The sequence below is a fragment of the Rhinoderma darwinii genome, chromosome 3, assembly GCF_050947455.1.
Source record: "Rhinoderma darwinii isolate aRhiDar2 chromosome 3, aRhiDar2.hap1, whole genome shotgun sequence".
NCBI classification, from domain to species: domain Eukaryota; kingdom Metazoa; phylum Chordata; class Amphibia; order Anura; family Rhinodermatidae; genus Rhinoderma; species Rhinoderma darwinii.
Window position 1 is genome coordinate 228,624,957 of NC_134689.1, and position 24,484 is coordinate 228,649,440.

A 24,484-nucleotide genomic window follows, 5' to 3' on the forward strand; every position below is an offset into this window, starting at 1 on the left:
TATTGCCCATCAGAGTAAAACGGACAGGCAACCTATTAGGACATGGCTTTACTAGGCTCCCGGCTGCCATGGTAACCCATTACCACCGCACGCATTGCAGGTGAGCCAATGGGCTGACAGAGGGAGCCCCCTCCCTCTGTCAAACAACTTAGATGCTGCAGTTGCCATTGACCACGGCATTTAATGGATTAAACTTCTGGAATCCGAGTTCCCTCCAATTCCTGCAGTTGCGGCATAAGCCTGGCTGTGTATAACAGTTCTGCTGCTGCCGCTGATCTCTTGAGTACAGTGGCGGTACCCACGAGATTCGAAAGACTGATATCAGTAGCGATGCGGGAATCAGCACCCGCTCGTGACGGATATATCCATCGTTCGTTGTTAAAGGGGTTTTCCCAGGGGAGACATTTATGATATATACACAGGATATGTCACAAATGTCAGACAGATGCAGGTCCCACCTCTGTAGATAGGTGCGGGTCCCAGAGGCGGGACCCACATATATATCTTACATTTATGACACATCCTGTGGATGTCAAATGTCTCATGGGAAAACCCCTTTAAAGGGTTAAAGTAATTTGAAGTTTTTGCTTCCCTGTGTCCCCCTTGGTGCTGCTGTTAATCTGTGATGCTGAGGGAAGGACTCTGAGCAGAATTAGTCTCCTTTGACCTCTGGCAGCTGACAAAGTCCCTTCTTACTTCCTCTGCAGATAGGTAACATGGGCTCCAGAGAAGTGAAGGCATATACTGTGTGGCACCCGAAGTACACACTCCTTTAGAAACCAATGAAAATGTAACGAAATAAAACAAATACTCAGTGGGCATGTGCAGGTTCACATCTGCTGTTAGGATGCAGAGCTTCACAATCCTAAGCAGCTAAGAAAAACTAGTCTCCTAAACTATACTGCCATGCTACCGCAGAGGCTCTGCTCCTTCCCTGACAAGCAGGGCACAACAAAGGATCACTATGCAGAGACCCGGCTGTGAGGGGAGTGAGCATGCATGTCCATCAGCACTCAGACCGGTAGGAAGACCTGCACATTGCTATACACTGAACACCAGGTGGCGCAATACTATGTAACTAAACGTCATAACTCTTCACTGGACTGTTTTTTTTGTTTGTTTTTTTAACAGCATGTAAATGGAAAACACTTATATTTCTACAATGAATATGATGTTTAATGATAAGACAACCTCTTTAACACATGAAGACCAAAAAGGAACATACCTGCATTGTTCAAATGGATCCTGCAAAACCCAAAAAAAAAAATAAATGAAATATTCATATATGGGGAATTGTAGAAAATATTCTACTTTCAATACACCTGAAAATTGTTACAAATCAATAAACTGCCTTTAGCTTCTCAATTCCCGTTTTGTTCTAAAATAAGAAATGAAAGGTCCCTACACTTAGTCGCCCTCTGCAACTCCTAGGGTATGTTCACACGGCCTATTTTCTGCCGTTTTTCGGGCCGTAAACGGTTGAAAAATCGGAAGCAGAACGCCTCTAAACATCTGCCCATTGATTGCAATGGAAAAAACAGCGCTCTGTTCCGATGGGCCGTTTTTTTAAGCGGCCGTTTTGAAAAACGGCCGCGAAAATGAAGTGCAGGTCACTTCTTGGAGACGTTTTTCATAGACTCCATTGAAAATCGCTCCAAAAACGGCCGTAAAAAACGCAGCGAAAATCGCAAGTGGCTAAAAAACCGTCTGAAAATCAAAAGCGGTTTTCCCTTGAAAACAGCTCCATATTTTCAGACTTTGAGTTTGCGTGTGAACATACCCTTAACTAGAGCTGAAGATTTACCCCTCTACCCGCTCTTATCTGGGTTCTCTTTCCCCCCCTACAGCTCCTGGTTCAGTAATTTTTGAAGCTTTGAGTATTCTTTCATTTTGGTAATCCGTAATTTTTTTGCTGCCCTCTTATGTTTAGAATAGAATTACAGATGTGCCCCTGCCTGTACCAAACAGTTAAGTGGATCATTAATTCCCTGGGAACAATCGAGCAGACTCATCTGTCCGGCCAATGAACATATTTAAAAAGACATCTTCGCAGTGGCTCTGCGGTGTAATTATGAATGTGTACATCTAGGTACTCTATGGCAGCATCAAATGCACACAGTATGATGGTTATTTGGACACTGTAATGTTGCTGAAATATATCATGCAATATCCATACATTACAGTGTTTTTAACTTACTATGACCTTTCCTGGGTCATCATAGCATTGTAAGCTGAATGTGGTTTCAAGTTATAGACAGTGGCCATCTGAGGCTCAAGCACTTGGTTTGAAGATTCAGACATTCAGAATGGGCATTATCTCTTGATATTAGGAGCAAGCAGAGCGAGTAGACCCGTTGGCACTGTAGAACTGAAGTGCATGTACGCATTGCCTGCCCAGTGGCATCTTTCTCCATTTTATTACTACTGTACAAGACCCTGAAGAAGATGCTTAGCCCTACATAGAAAGTGAGGCACTTGCTTTATCTGTATTAGTTATTTTTTTTCTAAATAATTTTAGGCTGACATTTTGCTGGCTTTGGAACCAATTACTAGTTTTCCACAGAGTCAGTGTCAACTTACAAGATTTTGACGTTACAATGGTTGTTCATTTGACAGAGGGAGGGGGCTTTCTCTGTTCTCGGAACAAATTTATATTGTAACTTGGAGAGACTACTGTATTTATTTGGGCATTGTATGGTGGTATAATGTGGGCAACGCGAGGGTACTATTTGATCAATGTATTGCAGTATTATTCATGCACTGTGCGGCAGTATTATTTGTACTCTACATGGCGGTATTATTTGACCTCTGTAATAGTCTATGAGCACTATAAGGCTGTATTATTTGGCCACTGTATGCTAGTAGTATTTGGGTTCCATATAATAATTTTATTATTTTACTGCATGGAAATAAAACTTCGGCACCTCAGTGGTACGATTATGTAGCTCTGTGGGGTGATATTATTTGATCATAGTATGGCAATATTATTCAGGCTCTGTTTGTTGATATTTATTTGGACAGTGCAAACCACAGTATTGAAAACGGTTTTTATATTAATAGGGTTCGTTTTGATAGCATGGCTTATGTCAGAGGGCTTGGCTAGGATTATGAAAATACGGAAAACTATCACTGTTTCAATGCGCACAATAAAGTCTCTCGAAAAGTTCAAGAGATGTTAACAGCTTTGCCCCAGAGGACACGTTAGCCTACCTACACCGTAAGCAATAGAAACAATGTGCATTAGGGGTTTTTACTTAAATTTGCTTAAAAGGTTATTCCCATCCACAGGATATGCCATAAACGTCTCAAAGATGTGGGTCCCTATTCTGAGACCAACACCTATGTTAAGAACAGGGGTCACCCAACCGCTGTCCCACTTGGTGAGGCACCAGCTGGCCACCGATTCCAGACCGGGACCAAGTAGACTCATCCATGCGCACGGCTCTCTATTCTGTTCTATGGGAGTTACGGAAACAGCCCAGCAAAGGGCCTCGATATAGGTGTGGGTCCCAGAGCATCTATCCTGTGGATATGCCATAAACGTCTGAAATGGGAATAACTCTTTAATGTGACAGTGTTTTAATAAATGTAATCGGGTCAAGTTTTAGTAACGACTTACATATCAGAGTCCGCCAACATCAACATGCTTTTTTTAAAAATCAATAAGATATGAACAATTATAATTCAGAACGATGTTGACTTATGAAGTCGTCTGCCATTGTGGAATCCATTCGGTTAACCCTGAAAAGGTAAAAATAATAAAAAATAATACCAATTATAAAAGATATATCATTATATCCACGGAGTACATGAGTATATATAAATATATTAGAATTTTACTTCACTGTGGGGAATAGAGGGAAAGTTCTAACGGTGTGCGTACAAAACGGCATATTTATGAAGGCTCCCCAACACTGAGGGGTACGTGACTTTTACATCATTCTAACTGTAATTGATTTGACCCGGCCGTCAAAAAATGGGACATACCCTATTTTCGGCCGTTCTCCCGGCTCCCATAGAAGTCTATGGGGCCGGGTAATACACGGCCATCACTTGAATGTGCTCCAAGTGACGGTCGTGTCTTCCGTCGCTCGCTCTCTCTCCTTCTCCTCCTTACAGTGCATGTGAGGAGGAGGGTATTTTTTTTTGCTCCCTGTAGGAGAGGAATCCCCAATCCCCGGCCACAGCTTCGGCAACGCTTGGGGACTCCGCTCCAGCAGAAGTCCCTGACTGCAGTGTGTCCATATATGGACACAGTGACGTCAGGACTTCTGGAGTGGAATCCCCGGCGATGTGGCCGGGGATTACGCTTTAGGAGAAGAAGTCCCTGCCTTCACTGTCCATATATGGACACAGTGACGTCAGGGCCTTCTGAAGCGGAATCCCCACCGCTGTGGCAGGGGATTCCAAACCAGGAGACGTCCCTCACTTCACTGTCCATATATGGACAGTGATGTGAGGGATTTCTTCTGGAGCAGTCCCCTACAGGAAAGTAAGGGGGGGGGTGCCATCTATGGGGGTGACTGTGTACAAGGAGTCTGTGTGCCACTACCTACAGGGGGCGGCTGTGTGCCACTACCTACAGGGGGCGGCTGTGTGCCACTACCTACAGGGGGCGGCTGTGTGCCACTACCTACAGGGGGCGGCTGTGTGCCACTACCTACAGGGGGCGGCTGTGTGCCACTACCTACAGGGGGCGGCTGTGTGCCACTACCTACAGGGGGCGGCTGTGTGCCACTACCTACAGGGGGCGGCTGTGTGCCACTACCTACAGGGGGCGGCTGTGTGCCACTACCTACAGGGGGCGGCTGTGTGCCACTACCTACAGGGGGCGGCTGTGTGCCACTACCTACAGGGGGCGGCTGTGTGCCACTACCTACAGGGGGCGGCTGTGTGCCACTACCTACAGGGGGCGGCTGTGTGCCACTACCTACAGGGGGCGGCTGTGTGCCACTACCTACAGGGGGCGGCTGTGTGCCACTACCTACAGGGGGCGGCTGTGTGCCACTACCTACAGGGGGCGGCTGTGTGCCACTACCTACAGGGGGCGGCTGTGTGCCACTACCTACAGGGGGCGGCTGTGTGCCACTACCTACAGGGGGCGGCTGTGTGCCACTACCTACAGGGGGCGGCTGTGTGCCACTACCTACAGGGGGCGGCTGTGTGCCACTACCTACAAGGGGGCGGCTGTGTGGCACTACCTACAAGGGGAGCTGTGTGGCACTACGTACAAGGGGAGCTGTGTGGCACTACCTACAAGGGGAGCTGTGTGGCACTACCTACAAGGGGAGCTGTGTGGCACTACCTACAAGGGGAGCTGTGTGGCACTACCTACAAGGGGAGCTGTGTGGCACTACCTACAAGGGGAGCTGTGTGGCACTACCTACAAGGGGAGCTGTGTGGCACTACCTACAAGGGGAGCTGTGTGGCACTACCTACAAGGGGAGCTGTGTGGCACTACCTACAAGGGGAGCTGTGTGGCACTACCTACAAGGGGAGCTGTGTGGCACTACCTACAAGGGGAGCTGTGTGGCACTACCTACAAGGGGAGCTGTGTGGCACTACCTACGAGGGGAGCTGTGTGGCACTACCTACAAGGGGAGCTGTGTGGCACTACCTACAAGGGGAGCTGTGTGGCATTACCTACAAGGGGAGCTGTGTGGCATTACCTACAAGGGGAGCTGTATGGCACTACCTACAAGGGGAGCTGTATGGCACTACCTACAGGGGGAGCTGTATGGCACTACCTACAGGGGGAGCTGTATGGCACTACCTACAGGGGGAAGTGTGTGGCAAAAAATGTACAAATTAAATGCATCTGATTTTAAAACGGACAGGGAAAAAAACGGATGCAAAACGGGTCAAAATCGGCAACATATCACGGAACAGAATCGGAAAGGATGCAAAACGGCCAGGAAAAACGTCCGTTTTTATCGGCCGACACGCGGACCCTGTCGTGTGAATAAGGCCTAAGATTGCAAAGCCACGACTCTGACACATAGGGCAACTACCTCGGTTCAGCCGCATAATGTACAGGCACCCTAACAAGAGGGAACAATTTTGTTAATAGGGCAGAGCAGCTGCAAAGTATTCCCACAACTGCTCTGTCAATTGGAAGTCATGAGGTGCTGACGGCCATCAGAACAGCTTCTTCTTTTCTCTTCCTGTGCATTTAACTAAAGTAGTAGCTCAACAGACTTGAAATAAAAAAATAGTAATATTTACAAATACGCATCCTGCTTCCATTTCCTCCTGATTGCTGAAGTAATGTGTACATTTTGCTCACAAACTTGTGTGTGGATTTCTTGTCATGTGAGGTCTCATACGTTCATACGCGTGGTGGACACCTGACAGGAAGTCCATGAATAGTTTGTCTCTTATAGTTATATTGCTTCAGCAGTAAGGAAATCAGAATGACAAAAGGGCGATTAATAAATAAAATTTAAAAAAAAAAATGAAGCTCAGTAGATTTTAAAGTAGAAAACCCCTTTAACCCCTTAATGACCATGCCATTTTGCACGTTAATGGCCAAGGATTTTTTTTCTCTCACGGTCACATTCCAACAGTCGTAACTTTTTATTTATTCCGTCGACATAGCCGTAAAAATGCTTGTTTTTTACGGGACGTGTTGTATTTTGCAATTGCATCATTTTTGGATGCATATAATATTGATTAACTTTTATTAACCCGTTCAGGACCGGGCTATTTTGATCCTTCAGGACCAGACACTGTTTAGCCCTTTTTAGCACTCGTTAAACTGCTATATCTTTTTTATTTGTTGAGCTAGCGACGTGATTTTTGTGTTGCTTTTTCTGTAGACAATGCAGGTTTATTTTTATTTTTTTTACACATCCTTTTTGCGATTTTAGAATTTTTAGGCTTAAAGTTTGAAAAGAATAGTAAAAAAATAAGTTTTACTTTTTAGCTTCTTTTTTTTCTGGTAATAACATAGTTTTACCCTAAAATAAACCTTTTATATGTGATCATCATTGTCTACCGTAAATTTTAATATACTACATGTCTATATTAGGGTAATTGGCTCAGGGCTAGCATTACAACAATGATTGGCGGAGGGAACACTTTTTTTTGGGGTGGGTGAATTGTTTTTGCACTTTATTTTACATTTTTAAATTTTTTTATTACTATGGTCTGTCCCTCAAAGGTCAGAAAAGACCTTTTTTTTTTTCTTTCTTCTTTTACACCATGTTTTTACACTGTAACTGGGGCTGTCACATGATCACCGGGACCAATAGAGGCAGCAGCGCTGCCGATGCCTCTGTTCATATACATAGCGCGCATTGAGCAACCTAAAACCTGCACCGTAAATAGTCTATGGCACGTGTTTTAACCCCTTCCCCCTGCTTGCATTCTGGGCCCTAATGTCCAAGCCATTTTTTACATTTTTCCATTGTCACATTCGAAGAGCTGTAACTTTTATTTTTGCGTCGGCATAGCTGTATAAGGTCTTGTTTTTTGCGGGACGACTTGCAGTTTTTATTGGTACCATTTGAGAGTAGATGCGACTTTTTGATCACTTTTTATCACATTTTTTTTTAAGTCAGGATTAACAGAAAACAGCAATTTTTCCATTGTTTTTTATTTTATTTTTTACGGCGTTCACAGTGCGGGTTAAATAATGTAACAGCTTTATAGTCGGGGTCGTTACGGACGCGGCGATACCAAATATGTGTAACTTTTTTGCTTTATTGTAGTTTTTTTTTAATAGTAAAGCATTTTGTAAGGGGAAAAAGTGGGTTTTTCATTTTTTTTGTTTCACTTTTTTTTAAATTAACTTTATTAAACTTTTTTACTAGTCCCACTAGGGGACTTCACTATCCTCCGATCGCTATTATAATACACTGCAATACTTTTGTATTGCAGTGTATTACTGCTTGTCCGTTTAAAACGGACAGGCATCTGCTAGGTCATGCCTGCGGCATGATCTAGCAGGCATTCGCTCCAGGCAGATCTGGGGGTCTTTATTAGACTCCCGGCTGCCATAGAAGACACAGACACTCAGCGATTTTATCACCGGGTGTCAGTGAGATGAGAGGGAGCTCCCTCCCTCTCTCCAAAACCATTCAGATGCGGTGCTCGCTATTGTGCACCGCATCTGTAGGGTTAAACGGGTGAGATCGATACTAATATCGATCTCGCCCGGCAGAGCAGGGACGCCCCCAGCCCTCAGCTGGTGCAGAATCAACTGTAGCCTCTGGTGCCGATGTGGCCGACACGATGCAGGACCTGGGGCAGGAAGTGAGTGACGTCACAGCGTGATCTCTCGAGAACACGCAGTGTCTGCACTGCCAGAAGCTGGGCGTTCTGAAGAGAAGTGGATGATACTTCTCGTCAGAACGCCCAGCTAGTGGGTACACTGGCAGTAACCGTGAGATCAGAGGATGGCTATATCCATCCTTATGCGGGAACTAGCTCCTGCATAGGACGGTTATATCCGTCCTTTGTCGTTAAGGTGTTAGATCTCACCTGTCACGAAACAGGGGAGTCCTAAACAAGAATATTTATAGGAAAGGACTGCTCGGTTATTCCTTCTGGAAATGTATAAATAAAATTGACAAGTGTGTGTTACCATTCAACTTGTCAATAGCGTGTGTTCCAACACAAAGTGATGCGGTCAGCTCTGGTTAGAAAGTGTCAAAGTGTGTGTATGCCTGAACCCAGTTGTCAATTTATTCAAACATTTCCTAGAGGAATAACAGAGCTCAAGAGTAGAGCAACAGATTTTATATAATGTTATTAACCCCTTAGTGACCAGCCCATTTTAGGCCTTAATGACCAAGCTATTTTATTCGTTTTTCTATAGTCGCATTCAAAGAGCTATAACGTTTTTATTTTTTTGTCTACATAGCTGTATGAGGGCTTGTTTTTTGCGGGATTAGTTGTGCTTTTTAATAGCACAATTTTTGGGTACATATAATTTTTATATTAACTTTTATTAAACTTTTTTGGGGGGATTATAACAAAAACCTGAAATTCCGCCATTATTCTATGCGTTTTTAAATTGACGCCATTCACTATGCGACGTAAATAACATGTTACCTTTATTCTATGGGTCGGTAAGATTACGGCGATACCACATATGTAGAGGTTTTTTTATGTTTTACGACTTTTGCACAATAAAAACACTTTTGAACTAAAATTATTTGCTTTTGCATCGTTGCTTCCCAAGAGCCGTAATTTTTTTATTTTTCCTTCAATGTAGTGATTTTTTGGGCTTGTTTTCTGCAGGACAAGACGTAGTTTTGAATGGTACTGTTTTGGGGTGCATGGGACTTATTGATTCATTTTTATTATGACTTTTTTGGGGGCAATGGAAAAAAAATTGCAATTTCGCCATGGTTTTTTGCGGTTTTTTTTTTACGGTGTTCACTTTGCGGTTTAAATTACATATTAAATTTATTAATGGAGTCATTACGGTCGCGGCGATACCACATATGTGTACTTTTTTTTTTTTTTTACACTTTTACTAAATAAAACCACTTTTTATGGAAAAAAATGGATTTATTTTTTTACTGTACTTTTTATTAATAATCTTTATTTCACTTTGATGACTGATTTTATTAGTCCCACTAGGGGACTTTACTGTGCGATCTTCCGATCGCTGCTATAATGCTTTGGTATACTTCGTATACCAGAGCATTATTGCCTGTCAGTGTAAATCTGACAGGCAATCTGTTAGGACGTGCCTCCGGCGCGTCCTAACAGGAATATGTCCAGGTCAGACCTGGGGGCTTTTATCAGGCCCCCGGCTGCCGTGACACCCCATCGGAGACCCCCGATTGCATTCGCGGGCCGCCGATGGGTGACAGAGGGAGCGCACTCCCTCTGTAAACAAAGTTAAATGCCGCGGTCGCTATTGACGGCGGCATTTAACGGGTTAAACGGCCGCGATCGAAGTAAACTTCGATCGCGGGCGTTGGAGCAGGAGCTCAGCTGTCATCAGACAGCAGAGCCCCGGCTCCTGCCTGCACGGGAGACCCGTGCAGCACTTAGACTAGGCTGACGTGAAAAGGCGTCAGCCTAGCCTAAAGCCCATTAGTGATCGACGTAAAAAGGCGTATTAGTGGTCACTAAGGGGTTAATATTCACCTGTCATTCTATACGTGCACAGTAAACAACTGAAAGCTGCTGACAGTGTTGTGGAGAGCAGCTTCCCGTAATTTTTTTTTTTTTTTTTTTATTCGCCTCGATTGCCCACCCCTCTTACCTAAATCAATCCTTCTTGTAAAGGGAATAAATCAGGTGATAAAATTCCCCATTACAAAAGCAAAGGTTCACCAAAAGTATAACGGATTCAGTAAACAGTCAACCATTACGTCTGAGGGCAAATACACATTTTCAGCATTTCCATCAAACCAGAAACTTTGTGAAACTGAATTGTCCTAAATGAAGGAAAATAACTAACGCTTTGTTTACATCTGCGTCAGTACTCCGTTCATGGATTAAGCCTTAGCTTTCCGTCAGGCGAACCCATGGACGGAATCCAAACTGAAACAAACAGAAAACAAATGGTTTCCGTTTGTCACCATTGTTTAAGGGTTCCGTCATTTTGACGGAACACCGCAGTCATTCTGCCCAAACGCCAGAACCCTTAAACACTGGTAACAAGCGGAAACCATTTGCACCGGATCCGTCACCATTGATATCAATGGTGATGCAAACGGAAACCTATGGTTTCCATTTGTTTGTTTGGATTCCGTCCGTGGGTTCCCCCGACGGAAAAGCTCAGAAGGAACCCATGAAGGGAGTCCTGACGCAGATGTGAACGAAGCCTATATTGTCCTAGCACGTGAATGGTATCCGAAACATAATTATACCCTCTTTCTGCTGTTTCATGGATCTATCCCACTCATACACTGTATTTTATGGTTTAGGAGAAGGGTAAAGCCACTAGTAGAAATGAACAACATTAAGAATATTAATACCAAGACACTGTACCTGTATTAATTCACAAGCTTGCATATGGTTTTCTAAAGAACACCGATACTTGCTAGACTGTTACTGTGCTTGCAGAATTGTCAGATTTCCTCTATCCCGTACCTGCAACACAAGAAGTAACAACTGTGGTTACCAGCATGAACGATAAATATTGGATCTTCCCCCAATTAAATTGTGTGATCAAGTGGTCAACTATTGAACCGTACAGCGCAGCTCTGACTAATGTACATATACAGTAATGAAAATGCAACAGGGTTCAGACAATATCCTGGATAAAAAAACAAACATGCTAAGGTGATAAACAGAGGTTAATGTGCACGACAATAAGCGAAAAGAAGAAACAGGACGTGGGGAGCATAAATAGCTATTGCTACGAAACATCAAAATACATCTACACTAAACATACTAAGGTATTTTTATTGCATTTGGTTTAGACTACTGTATGCGATTATTAATCTATACTTTATCCTATTATACACTATTACGTATTATTAATAGAATCAAAACTGAACAAAATAGGACCAAATCTGTACTATTTTTAGTTTCAACACATTCTTAAAGGGGTTGTTGTCCCACGAAATACATTTTTACCAAAAAATATATTTCTCTCACCCAGTTAATTGTGGTGGTGGTGGGGGGGGGAGAGACAAAATACAGCGGTGTATATACTGCTGCCACCAAGAGGCTGACACTAAGCCAAAAGTGTTAGCTCCTTTTACACAACCTATACTCCTCCTGCAGATACTTAGGCCCCATGCACACCAACGTATTTTTGCGGCCGCAGTTCACGCGGATGAATTGCAGCCCCATTCATTTCAATGGGCCCATGCACACGATCGTGGTTTCCACGGTCCGTGTATTGCCCAGGAGCCTGGACCCCAAAAATATAGGATAGGTCTTATTACGGCTGTATTTTGTGGTCCAGGCTCATAGAAATGAATGAATGCGGCCATGTGCACGGCCCACGATTTGCGGGCGGCCCTCGGACGATGCTCCTCGGTCGTCCGAGCCGCAAATCTCGGCCATGCACACCACTACGCTAGCCCATTGTTCCAGTGTGATTGTGCAGTGAAAGCTGGAACAATGAGAAGTGTATGACGCTGATTGGTCAGCCTCGTACACTTCTCTTTACAACGCCCAGTTGGTAAAAAGTAAAAACACGCCCAGTTGTCTATTAAGAAACGAATTAGCATAAATCTAAAATTATTATTTTTCTAAAGAAAAAACACTTATCTACATTACAGCGCCGATCAGATTATGTAGGAGATAGGGCACTTATAATCTGGTGACAGAACCTTTTTAAGTAACAAAAAAATTCCACTTTTCTTGCTGGTGTCATTAGGGGACACAGAATACCGGGGGGACATCCCAAAGCAGGCACCGACAAGGGAAGAAAAGCGAACACAGATTGTAATCTCCTCCACCTACACGAGATGCATTCGAGGATGCAAAAGCGTACACTCTGTAAAACATAGTAAAAGTGTGGCGAGAAGACCCGGTATCGGCCTTACACACATGTAGAGCAGGGGCCCTACAATATGGCCCACCACCCAAGAAGCACCCATAGCTCTAGTGCAGGGGTCTCAAACTTGGCCAGGTAAATGGGCCGCACATAGAAAAATGTGAAGGTGACGGGCCGCATTACTTTCAAATTTGATACAATACTAAAATTATGGTTAATCAATTCGTTATTTGAACTACTATAACAATACTACATTACTATAACTATACTACATTACTACAACTATACAGCTAGGTTAACGGAAATTTGCGAGTTTACTCCACGTGCTTATTTTAACAATCCGGTTTTCGAGTTTAAGTGTCACTAAATGCAATCTGGCTGCTCACTTGGCAGCATTTGGCAGACACAAGAACATGAAGATTGGGCAGCCCCTTTATGAGATAGGGCCCTCTGTGGCTCGTGCCACAGGGCCCTCGGTGGCTAATGGCACACACACCCTATAGAGAGTGACACACACGGTAGATCGCTCCATTGGGACTCCCTCTAGGAGTGGAATCCCCAGCCAGAGAGTTGCTGACGCTTAGGCTGGGGATTCCCTTGCTGGAGCATAGGCTCTGCTCTGGAACTCTAGGGAAGCCCCTGACATCACTGTCCATATATGGACAGTGATGTCAGGGGCAACCCCAGAGCCGGAGTCCCAGAGTACTAGTAGCGCTCTTCCTGGGACTCCAGAATATATGGACAGTGACGTCAGGAGCTTAGTCAGTCATTCGCCAGCGCACTCCTCCTTTGACCTGCTCTTTCCTCTCCCGAGGGAGCTACGGTGCCCCGCTGGCCAGAGATGACAGCCTCAGGGGCCACATGCAGCCCATGGGCCATGTGTTTGGGACCCCTGCTCTAGTGGGATGTGCTGTGACATTACAAGCTATAGTAGGCTTAAATTCCACCAACTCCTTACGAGAGCGATCAGGGAGGATAAAAAGATTTAGGACGATGGAAGGAAGCCATCTGAGACAGATCGATCTGAAGGGCTCTAACCACGCAGTGGAGAAAGTGTTTCCTAAGATTGGAGGGACAGGAGGGAAGCAAAATATCCTCGTTGAGATAGAATGCGAGTACCAGCTATGGGAAGGAAGGATCAAACTGGATTGAGAGCTGCCTTCTCCTAGTGAAGCACTGAGCGACAGGAAAAAGCTGTAAAATTTGTGTATGCGTCGGATGGATCTAATCACCACCAAAAAGGCCACCTTCCAGGAGACAAGGCGAAGGAAAACCTCAGCAAAAAGGAAGTAAAGCTCACCGCTTAGAAAGAAAAAAAAAGTAAATTAAAAGGTGTTTTCCAGGACTTTTATATTGATAGTCTATCCTTAGGATAGACCATCAATATAAGACCGGTGGTGGCCCAACTGCCAGCACCCCCGGCGATCAGCTGACTGAAGTGATGTTGTTTGCCGCCCCAGCCTCTTAAGTGTGTACCAGGCACAGCACCATACACTTCTGTAGTGGCTGTGCCTGGGATTGCAACTCAGTCCCATTCACTTCAATGGTACCGAAAATTGCAATCCCAGACACAGCCACTACGGAAGTGTACGGCGCAGTGCCTGGTAAACTCTTAAAAGGCCAGGGCGACAAACACCAGGCCGCAGCAGCGGATACCACGGCCCATTTAGTCAGCTGATCGGCTGGGGTGCTGGAGACAGAACCCAACAGATCTTATATTGATGACCTATCCTAAGAATACATAAAATGTCTGGAAAACCCCTTTATATCCAAATTCTTATATTCAAATGAAAGATGGCCAGGACGGCCATAATGGATTCGGAGATACTGACAAGGTAAGTGACTGCCAGAAACGAGGAGCGTGCCCACTCTAGCTCCGCACGTTCAGAGCGTGTAGCGGCAAAAATCGGAGGGAGGAGGGGCTGTCGATGACAGTCACAGAGTCAGGCAGACAGAACAGAGAGGTTCAGACTAACCGCATTGAAATTTAGAGGGGTACTCATATCAGACATTTATGAAATATACTGTGGGTATGCCATAAACGTTCGAGATGAGAATACCCCTTTAATGCTGTACCTAATGTAAGCAAAAAAGGAGGCTACTGCCTCCATCGGGCTGAATGTCTCGCTTCTGGGTTCTGACATAGCAAAAGCCAGTAGCCGATTACACGTCAAGGAAAAGAGGGTCATTTTAACACAAGTACTCCACCTGAATGAAGGGAGTAATGTGTTATACTGGGGTTTCCTCAGTTACTGCTGCTGCAAGGTCCATCTGGTTTTAGTATTTCGGAGGGGGTTTAGAGAAAAAAAAAAAAAAAAAAAAAAAAAAAGCACCTACACTAGGCTGGTCCTACCAGGAAACACGTAGGAGACATCAGGTAGTGACTTCAGGCTGCAGTGTAGGGAGCGAATATGTTGCCAGACTTGCAACCCCGGCAGAGGATAGAGAGAGAGAGAGAAGTTCATACTGAGTTCTGTTGTGTAAACAAGAAAAACCCGCTCCCCTCTTGATGTGCTGCACCATTGACGAGTTAGGGAATGTACAGAGTAAGTAGGATGTCGGGGCGCAAGGGAACGCCTCCTATGCCAAGGAAGTTAGGCCTGGTGGGGTCAAAATGGAGCTGGGGGTTTAAAGTAGAGGCCGCGGCAGAAGAAAGAAAGACTTCCAGGAAGAAAACTAAGGGTGGATGGGAGAGAGAACATTCTCACCCTGTCCTGTAATACTCACCCTTTTTCTGCTTTTCTCTTCAGCTCCCATAGAGAACCAGAGGTCAACCCTTCAGTGTGAGCAAGCGCTTAGGGAAGGGAAAAGGGGGGTGAGCAGGCAGTAACCAATGGCGATGCCATGGCTAGCAGGCAACAGAGGAGAAAGGCTGTAATATTCCTACTTTGTCTTTGAAGATGAGTAACACCACAATGAAATCAAACCTTCCTCAAAAGAGGACAACAGGGACACCGTGTCATCCCTATTTCCCAATCTAAAAGAAAAAAATTAAAGAAATTAAAATAAGAAAATAGCAGAAGAACCTGCAAAAAGCAGGGGGTCTGCCTCCTAAGAACTCTGGGCTAAAACGGATTAGCTCAGTATCTACAGGAGGGGTATAGGCTGTGTAGGAGGAGCTAACTATTTTGACTTCGTGTAGCCTCCTAGTGGCAGCAAGGTATACCATGGTCTCCTTTCTGAGTCCCCCAATGACAAGCTTAAAATTTCTCTGGAAGATCACGCAAAACATTTTCAATTATAATAGTTTACTGAAAATGCTCATGTGTCTTCATATTTCTGTTACATAATTGATATGGTGTCCCCTTGTGTTCTTTTGATTCCCTCTCAGAGCATCCATCTTAGTACGTAACAGCAATATCTAAAGACAGGAACATTTTCCAGAAATTGTTATGTATATCGTGATCTTACCGAGAAATGTAATATTTAAGCGTGGGACAAACCCTACCATGTCATCTCTGAAGTATTGGCACCTAGTCAGTGACCACTAGGTTACAACATTGGAGTAGTGGAGTTTTGAAAATAGAATATTCCTCCATATTTTACATAGAAGTGTTAATTTGCTTGCATCTGGATGTACTTAGGTAATGGGCCTGTTATTGTGGTCCTGACTAAATGTCATTTGTAATACCAAGGGAGCTCTATTCTCCCCATAGTGTAATCACTATGTAGCTTTTTGCTCATTCCTAGACAAGCAGGTGCTTCATCCTCCACGTTGCAGGAACAATAAGGGTTTGACTTTCTCTAGGCATGCATTCACACAGCTTTTTTTGGAAAGATTTTCTGGTTTTCTTCCATTTATACCATGAAACATAAGGCCCTCCCTTCGATGGTTTATGATTTCTAAGACAGATTACTATGATGTGCTTATTACAACTATGCTCAATCGCTGCCAAATCATTTACTATTTTTGAAGCAATATATTATTATTTCAATGTCTGACAGATGGGGATCACACCACTGGACTCGCCAGGTTAAAGAGGCTCAGTCACCAGATTCTCAAACCCCTATCTCCTATTGCATGTGATCGGCGCTGCAATGTAGATAACTAACTTTTTTTTTTTTTTTTAAACTTTCATTTTTGGCCACGTTATGAGCTATTTTATATATACATGCAAATGAGTTTTGAAATGGACAACTGGGCGTGGTTTTTTTTCGTATGTCCAACTGGGTGTGTATTGTGTTTTTAACATCTGGGCGTGTTTACTTGTTTTACTAACTGGGCGTTGTGAATAGAAGTGTATGATGCTGACGAATCAGTGACCAATCAGCATCATGCACTCCTCTCTATTCATTTACACAGCACATAGTGTTCTTACTAGAACGATGTGCAGCCACATACACAAGTGTCCTGATAATGAATACACATGACCTCAAGCCTGGACATCATGTGTATTCAGAATCCTGACACTTCTGAATCTTTTCTGTGAGATTCCAGCAAGGCACGCGTAATCTCGCGAGATTACGAGGTAAACGAGATTATTTCCCTTGCTGGAAATCTCACAGAAAAGATTCAGAAGTGTCAGGATTCTGAATACACATGACGTCCAGGCTGGAGGTCATGTGTATTTATTATCAGGACACTTGATTAACGTTAATGTCTGTGTATGTGGCTGCACATCGTTCTAGTAAGAACGTGATGCTGCTGTGTAAATTAATGGAGAGGAGTGCATGATGCGGATTGATGCTGACGAATCAGTGACCATACACTTCTATTCACAACACCCAGTTAGTAAAACAAGTAAACACGCCCAGATGTTAAAAACACAATACACACCCAGTTGGACATACGAAAAAAAACACGCCCAGTTGTCCATTTCAAAGCTCATTTGCATATATATATATATATATATATATATATATATAAAATAGCTCATAACTTGGCAAAAAATGAAAGTTTTTTTAAAAAAAAAACACGTTACTGTTATCTACATTGCAGCGCCGATCACATGCAATAGGAGATAGGGATTTGAGAATCTGGTGACAGAGCCTCTTTAAGCGCCCGATGCATCTAGACTGAATGAAGAGACGAAGGGGAAACGATGATCCAGCGCTTTGAAGTTTAAAATTAAATAGAAGTTTCAATTGTATTCCAAATCTAAAAACAGGGAATAGCTTCCAGGTGCAAGGAAATAAATCAAGAATGTTGCCTACGCGTTTCATACATATACTACGTCCTTCCTCATGGCTTGTCATTAGAGGAATACTAATGCCATTTCAAGCCTCTAATGACCTATAGTACATATTGTCAGGAGCTGCAAACATACATACTGGACGTTTTGGGATTTCTAATGTTTGTTAATGTCTCACAATTATTTCCAATTTGATGGCCAATTTTATCTTCAAAGTTAAAGAGGCTCTGTCACCAGATTTTGCAACCCCTATCTGCTATTGCAGCAGATCGGCGCTGCAATGTAGATAAGAGTAACGGTTTTATTTTTAAAAAACGAGCATTTTTGGCCAAGTTATGGCCATTTTTGTATTTATGCAAATGAGGCTTGCAAAAGTACAACTGGGCGTGTTGAAAAGTAAAAGTCCAAGTGGGCGTGTATTATGTGCGTACATCGGGGCGTGTTTACTACTTTTACTAGCTGGGCGTTCTGATGAGAAGTATCATCCACTTCTCTTCAGAACGCCCAGCTTCTGGCAGTGCAGATCTGTGACGTCACTCACAGGTCCTGCATCGTGTCGGCCACATCGGCACCAGAGGCTACAGTTGATTCTGCAGCAGCATCAGCGTTTGCAGGTAAGTAGCTACATCGACTTACCTGCAAACGCTGATGCTGCTGCAGAATCAACTGTAGCCTCTGGTGCTGATGTGGCCGACACAATGCAGGACCTGTGAGTGACGACACAGCGTGATCTCTCGAGAACACGGCTGTGTCTGCACTGCCAGAAGCTGGGCGTTCTGAAGAGAAGTGGATGATACTTCTATACACAACGCCCAGCTAGTAAAAGTAGTAAACACGCCCCGATGTACGCACATAATACAAGCCCAGTTGTACTTTTACTGTAAACACGCCCAGTTGTACTTTTGCAAGCCTCATTTGCATAAATACAAAAATGGTCATAACTTGGCCAAAAATGCTCGTTTTTTAAAAATAAAACCGTTACTGTAATCTACATTGCAGCGCCTATCTGCTGCAATAGCAGATAGGGGTTACAAAATCTGGTGACAGAGCCTCTTTAAGGGAGTCTCAATGGGGGCTAAATTTTCGCCATCATTGGCTAACTTCGTAATCTCATGTTGGGAAGAATTCACTATTTTCTCCAAGGACAACATGTACGGAACCTTCATTCATTGGTATGGCAGATACAGCGAAGATCTCCTATTCATTTGGGAGCGCGATGTATCTGCCATACCACAGTTCATTGAATACCTCAATGACAATTCATTGAATCTCAGATTCACCTATTCCCACAACAAAAGACACCATCCGGTTCCTGGATTTGGAACTTACGGGTACAGAGGTCAAACCTATTTGCTCCAAAACGTACCGTAAACCTTTTTCAGGCAATACTATTCTTCACGCCACTAGTAGCCATTCTAAACAAACAATTTCATCTATCCCGGTTGGGGAGATGTACAGGACTAAGAGGAACTGTAGCACTGACAGTTACAAAGCAGAACAGAATCTTATATATAATAGACTCCGTAAAAGGGGATATCCTGATTGGACCTCAAAAAGAGCGTCCTCAATAGTTTCAAATAAACCCCGCAATTTTCTTTTGTTTAAAACTAAACCTCCAGGGGGCGTGGCCTGGACATGGCACTGGTGAGACGCGTGGTGTAAGAGCTCATGCTCCCTGACTGCTCCCAAGCCTGATTAATAGCGTCTATTTGCGACACACATCGCACTAATGCGAAGGGGATCACGCAAACACCCCGACACCCGCGAGAAGCGACCAGACAAGGACGAGGAGCGGCATACCTCATTATTTCTCGGACCTGGGCCTGCCTGCATCTCCGGCCCGTCTCTATAATATGGCGGACCGCACCGGCGCCTCAGGGACGCCGCCCCAGGGAAAGACAACTCCTCCAGCCCAGCCGCAGGATAGCTCGTCGGAGCCTCAGAGGGGTGAGTCAGCCTCTAACCCGGCATCAGCACTTATTATGGGCCCTGAGCAACAGGCACTAACGGCACAAATGGCAGCCATACCAACTAAACGGGATATGGAGGGTTATATTTCCCAACTTGAAGCGGTTTGCAAGAATGAGATCCACTCCTTGAAAGAGGACATTACCCATATTAATGAATCTGTGGAAGTCATTGAGGTGCAATCACAGGAGCTCCAGCAGCATCAGGCCTCCCAGCAAATTTTATTGGATCAACACTCTGCACATATACAAATGCTGTTTGATATGACGGATGATTCAGAGAACAGAAATAGGAGGAACAATATCAGGGTCAGGGGTATCCCAGAAGCTACGGGGCCTCAGGACCTCGTTCACACGTTACAGGGTATATTTAACATGTTGCTGGAAAAACCTGCGGATTCCCCAGTGGAAATTGATAGAGCTCACCGCACCCTGGGTCCAAAAAGCACGGATTTGGCCAGGCCGCGAGACGTGGTGTGTAGAATCCACTTTTTTCAACTTAAGAATCTATAATGAGGCAAGCTCGTAACAGGGGTACACTGGACTTTGATGGGGCTCCGGTGCAATTACTGGCAGATCTTTGTCGTTCCACTCTGGCAAAAAGGAGAGCCTTAAGACCCCTACTAGTCGCACTTAGGGAAAAAGATATCCAGTATTCATGGGGATACCCCTTCCAACTACAAGTGCGCCGTGGATCCTCCACGTATTCGGTCTATTCTCCGGAAGAGATCCCCGATTTCCTCGCTGCCCTGGATCTCCCACAGATTTCCATCTCAGATTGGCCGTATTTCCCTCCTATGCCGCAGCGTACGCCAAGACGTAATTATCGGATGGATCATTCCTTGACCCCTGCGAGACGCAGAAGAGTGCAGGGTCCGGGGGCTCCCGCTCATGCCTCTCAGGAATCTTGAGGTTGCTCCTTTGATGCGCCGACGGCTGCCTCCATAGTGCCTTACTGAGCTATACAGCGGTCATGATAGCCATGGTCGCATATGTTGGACTCTGTTCCCGAGATATGACCTCTCTGTCAGGTATATTACAGGACTGGCTTGCCCCGCGGAATTGTCTATGGAGACGCACAGATGGCTGCTACCTCGATATAGTCTGCGAACAGGTCAAGATTGCTGGAATAAGATGTTGGGACATTCTGCTTCGCCGATGAGTGGTTGGGGTTACTCTTTTTTGTCCTAATATGCTGCATTGGGAATGTGGGGGAAGGGGAATACATTGGGGATTTATGTTGTATTCATTACAGATTAGAATGGGCCCCTAGGTCGGGATCATGGGTTCATACCTCCTTCCTTGCAATTGGCCAGGTGGGCGTATATGGACCACCTCACATCATGTCTGCAGACCCTTTGGATATGGTGGGAGGGAGATGACAGAGCTTATGGCCTATATACATTTCCGCCACGCTGGTTTCGGGGTTAACACCTCCCCCCTCCCCTGGGTAGGACCCTAGCCTGGAATAAATGGCAGTTTAGTCGGAATAGCAGCTGATATCCTTCCTGTATGGTAATGGGAGCTGTTTAGATACGATACATGGCATCCCTGATAGGGGGAAGTTCCTCTCCATGGAGGTAGTTGGCACTAGGCCTACAATAACCACGTACGGGTTGTTTGACAATTATTGTTTGACGATGTGATAATTTATATATGGGTGTCTATACAAGGCTTCTGGCATTTGGGAGTTAGTCGGGAGCTTCCTTCTTCCATAGTCCAGTCAAACCCACACTTCATGTAAAGTGTTCAACCGAACACACCCTAACTTCTTTCCCCTAAACAGAGTAGTTTTGGGGCTGGATCAGTGTCTGTAGTGAGTCCATTAGTTCACTGACTCTTTCTTTCTCCTGTTCCCTCTTACCCCTCTCCTTCTCTTTCCCAGATGGAGTCCTTAAAATGTTGCTCATTAAATGTTCGGGGATTTAATACCCCGCAAAAACGTGCTCAAATTCTGCATCATATGCACAAACAACGTGTTCAGATTTTACTTTTGCAGGAGACTCATTTCAGGACCGACCATGTGCCCACTCTGAAACATCGATACTATACGCAGTGGTTCCATAGTACCAACCCTGAAGCGAAATCCAGAGGAGTGAGTATCGCTATATATAAATCTCGTCCGGTCTCTGTTGTTGCTACCCAATATGACACCCAGGGGCGCTTTGTATTTCTGAAACTTCGAATCTGTGAGCGACTGTTCACTGTAGCGAACTTGTATCTCCCTAATCATGACCAGGTGCGCGTATGCAGGAGTTATTTAACGGAACTCTCCAAATTTGCAGAAGGTCTCTTGGTAATTGCAGGAGATTTTAACTTCACAAGGGACAGGGTTGCAGACTCCTCCTCGGGCAGATCCTCCGTTTCCGCTTCTCAATTGGCTTCCCTTAAGTCTAAGTTGTTCGCCATGCAAATGGTAGACATTTGGCGGATTCTCAATCCTCAAACACGGGACTACACCTTTTACTCTCCGGTGCATGACATGTACAGCAGGATAGATTTGTTTCTTATTAGTCATCATTTACTTTCCTGGTCCCCGAAGTCTCAGATTGGATCTATGATCTGGGCTGATCATGCGCCTGTTTACTGGTCTCTTACCCTCCCAGACACTAAACAGCGGGAATGGCATTGGCGGTTGAACCCCCATCTTTTGAGGGATGCGGTATGCCAAAGGGCCATTAATAGAGCCATCTCGGAGTTTAGGTGGATTCCACTCCTCTTCCGGTTCAGTGGGAGGCGTTGAAAAGTGTATTAAGAGGTATATTTATACAGCAAGGCTCGAGACTAAAAAGGGAACGGGCTTTAAAATTTAAAAGCTCTTGTCCCAGATACAGACTCTAGAGACCGCTCACAAACAGTCCCAACACCCCCAGACTTTGGCGGAGCTACTAGAAGCTCGAAATTCGCTGAGAGATTTATTAGATCAGGCGCATGCGTCTTATCGAGACCGGATGAGGCGATTCGCTTACGAACATTCCAATAAATGCGGTAGGGTATTAGCTAGATCATTACACCCACGGGCGCCTCAATCCTTTATACCGGCGATAAAAACGACACAGGGTGAAGTCAAACATAAGCCAGAAGACATTGTTAATACATTTAGGGACTACTATCAGGCCCTGTACAACCTTAAGGGGCCTTTGGTAGATATGTCTCCAAGTGCTCTCCAACGGAGGATTGATTCCTATGTTGCACAGACGGCGTTGCCGACTATAGAGGAGACCGAGACGGCCTCGCTAGGGGAGGCCTTCTCGGAATCGGAAATACAGGCAATCATAAAGTCAGCTCCGTCGGGTAAAAGTCCGGGTCCGGATGGATTCCCGGCGTCCTTCTACAAGACCTTTGTAACTAAACTTCTTCCCTATATGACTAAGGTATACAACGCAGTTACAACCTCCATGCCATTCACTCCGCAAACGTTAGCGGCCACCATTACTGTGATTCCCAAACCAGGGAAAGATCCCTCTGCCTGTTCTAATTACCGTCCAATCTCCCTGATAAATGTGGATGTCAAACATTATTCTAAGGCCATTGCAAATAGACTAGCCCCACTCCTGCCACGTTGTATCCACGGAGATCAGGCGGGATTTGTTCGACACTGAGAGGCGAGGGATAATACCAATAAAACCACTCTTAATTTCCTATGTCCTGAAAAAGTCTCTACCCACCTGTTTAATATCGGTTGATGCGGAAAAAGCCTTTGATCGGGTACATTGGGGGTTCCTGAAATCGGCACTAACCCAGGTAGGGCTTGGCTCCATTATGCTGGATAAGATATTGGCCCTATACCAGACACCTACTGCACGAGTTAGGGCAAATGGGGTACTTTCAACAACATTCTCGATTGCCAACGGCACTAGACAGGGATGCCCCGTCTCCATTACTCTATGTCATCACGATGGAGCATTTAGCGGAGGCTATCCGTAATTCCCTAGATATAGCAGGGATAGGAATAGGCGGAGATTGTCATAAATTGGCTTTATATGCCGATGATCTCCTGCTCTGTGACAAACCCTGTGATTTCCTTACCAGTGCTCATTAGAGAATTCGAAGTATTTGGCCAGGTAACTTTAAGGTAAACTACACGAAAACTGAAGCACTCAACATTTCCTTATCTTCTGAGACACTGGAGCTCTTAAAGTCATCCTTTAATTTTAAATGGCAGGCGAGGTCAATCAAATATTTGGGAGTCCAGATTCCTAGGGACCTAGTAGATCTTTACACTCTCAAAATGGACATCCTCCCTCGGTTTTTATATCTGTTTCAGGCTCTTCCAGTATTAATCCCTGGAACATTTAAGGCATTGGAGAAAGCCTTTCGGAACTTTGTGTGGGGCACTTTGAGGCCGCGCCTTAATCTGAAGTCATTGTCCCGTCCAAAACTGAAGGGGGGAGCTGGACTACCGGATTTGCCCACTTATCATCAGGCCGCAGTACTCGCAAGAGTGGTGGACTGGTTTCATAATGGATCCAAGAAACAGTGGGTAGAGATTGAGCAGTCCATAGTCGCGCTCTCACTTAGATCGTTGCCATGGATTCTTCCTGATTATAGGCCGGCGCTTGCGACCCTGCCATTGTTAACCCAGCACTGTCTCACTTTGTGGGACAGACTGATGGTTAGAAAGGGCCTTTCACATAGACCCGGGCTCCTTAGCCCGCTGTTTGATAACCCGGAATTTTTACCAGCTGTCAATACGAAACAGTTTCTGATTTGGTCCTCTTCTGAAGACACGAGACTATGTCAGGTAATGTCGGATGGGGGGAGGCTCCCTCCTTTGTCAGAGTTGCGCGGGACTTGCCCGGGGAGGACGCTTTCTTGGATGGAACATACCCAATTGTCCACCTTTTTACATTCGGCCCTACCGGGCGGGATGCATATAGTCACTAGCACTGCATTTGAGTCATTGCTGCTTCAAACCGAGACTCCGGCCCGGGTGATATCTAACCTGTATACCTTACTTCTAGAGG

At 44.9% G+C, this 24,484-nt stretch overlaps 1 protein-coding gene across 5 annotated transcripts in view; it reads right to left on the reverse strand.

Annotated features, from left to right (window-relative positions):
- TASOR2 (transcription activation suppressor family member 2) overlaps positions 1-24,484 on the reverse strand; it is a 124,388-nt gene that overhangs the window by 62,747 nt on the left and 37,157 nt on the right. For all 5 annotated transcript variants that reach the window (XM_075857493.1, XM_075857489.1, XM_075857490.1 and 2 more), the window contains 3 exons: positions 10,957-11,058; positions 3,620-3,741; positions 1,226-1,245 (listed from right to left, as the gene is read on the reverse strand). In XM_075857493.1, the coding sequence (XP_075713608.1) occupies positions 1,226-1,245; positions 3,620-3,645 (46 nt within the window). In that variant the 5' untranslated portion in view covers positions 3,646-3,741; positions 10,957-11,058. The remainder of the gene's footprint in view (positions 1-1,225; positions 1,246-3,619; positions 3,742-10,956; positions 11,059-24,484) is intronic.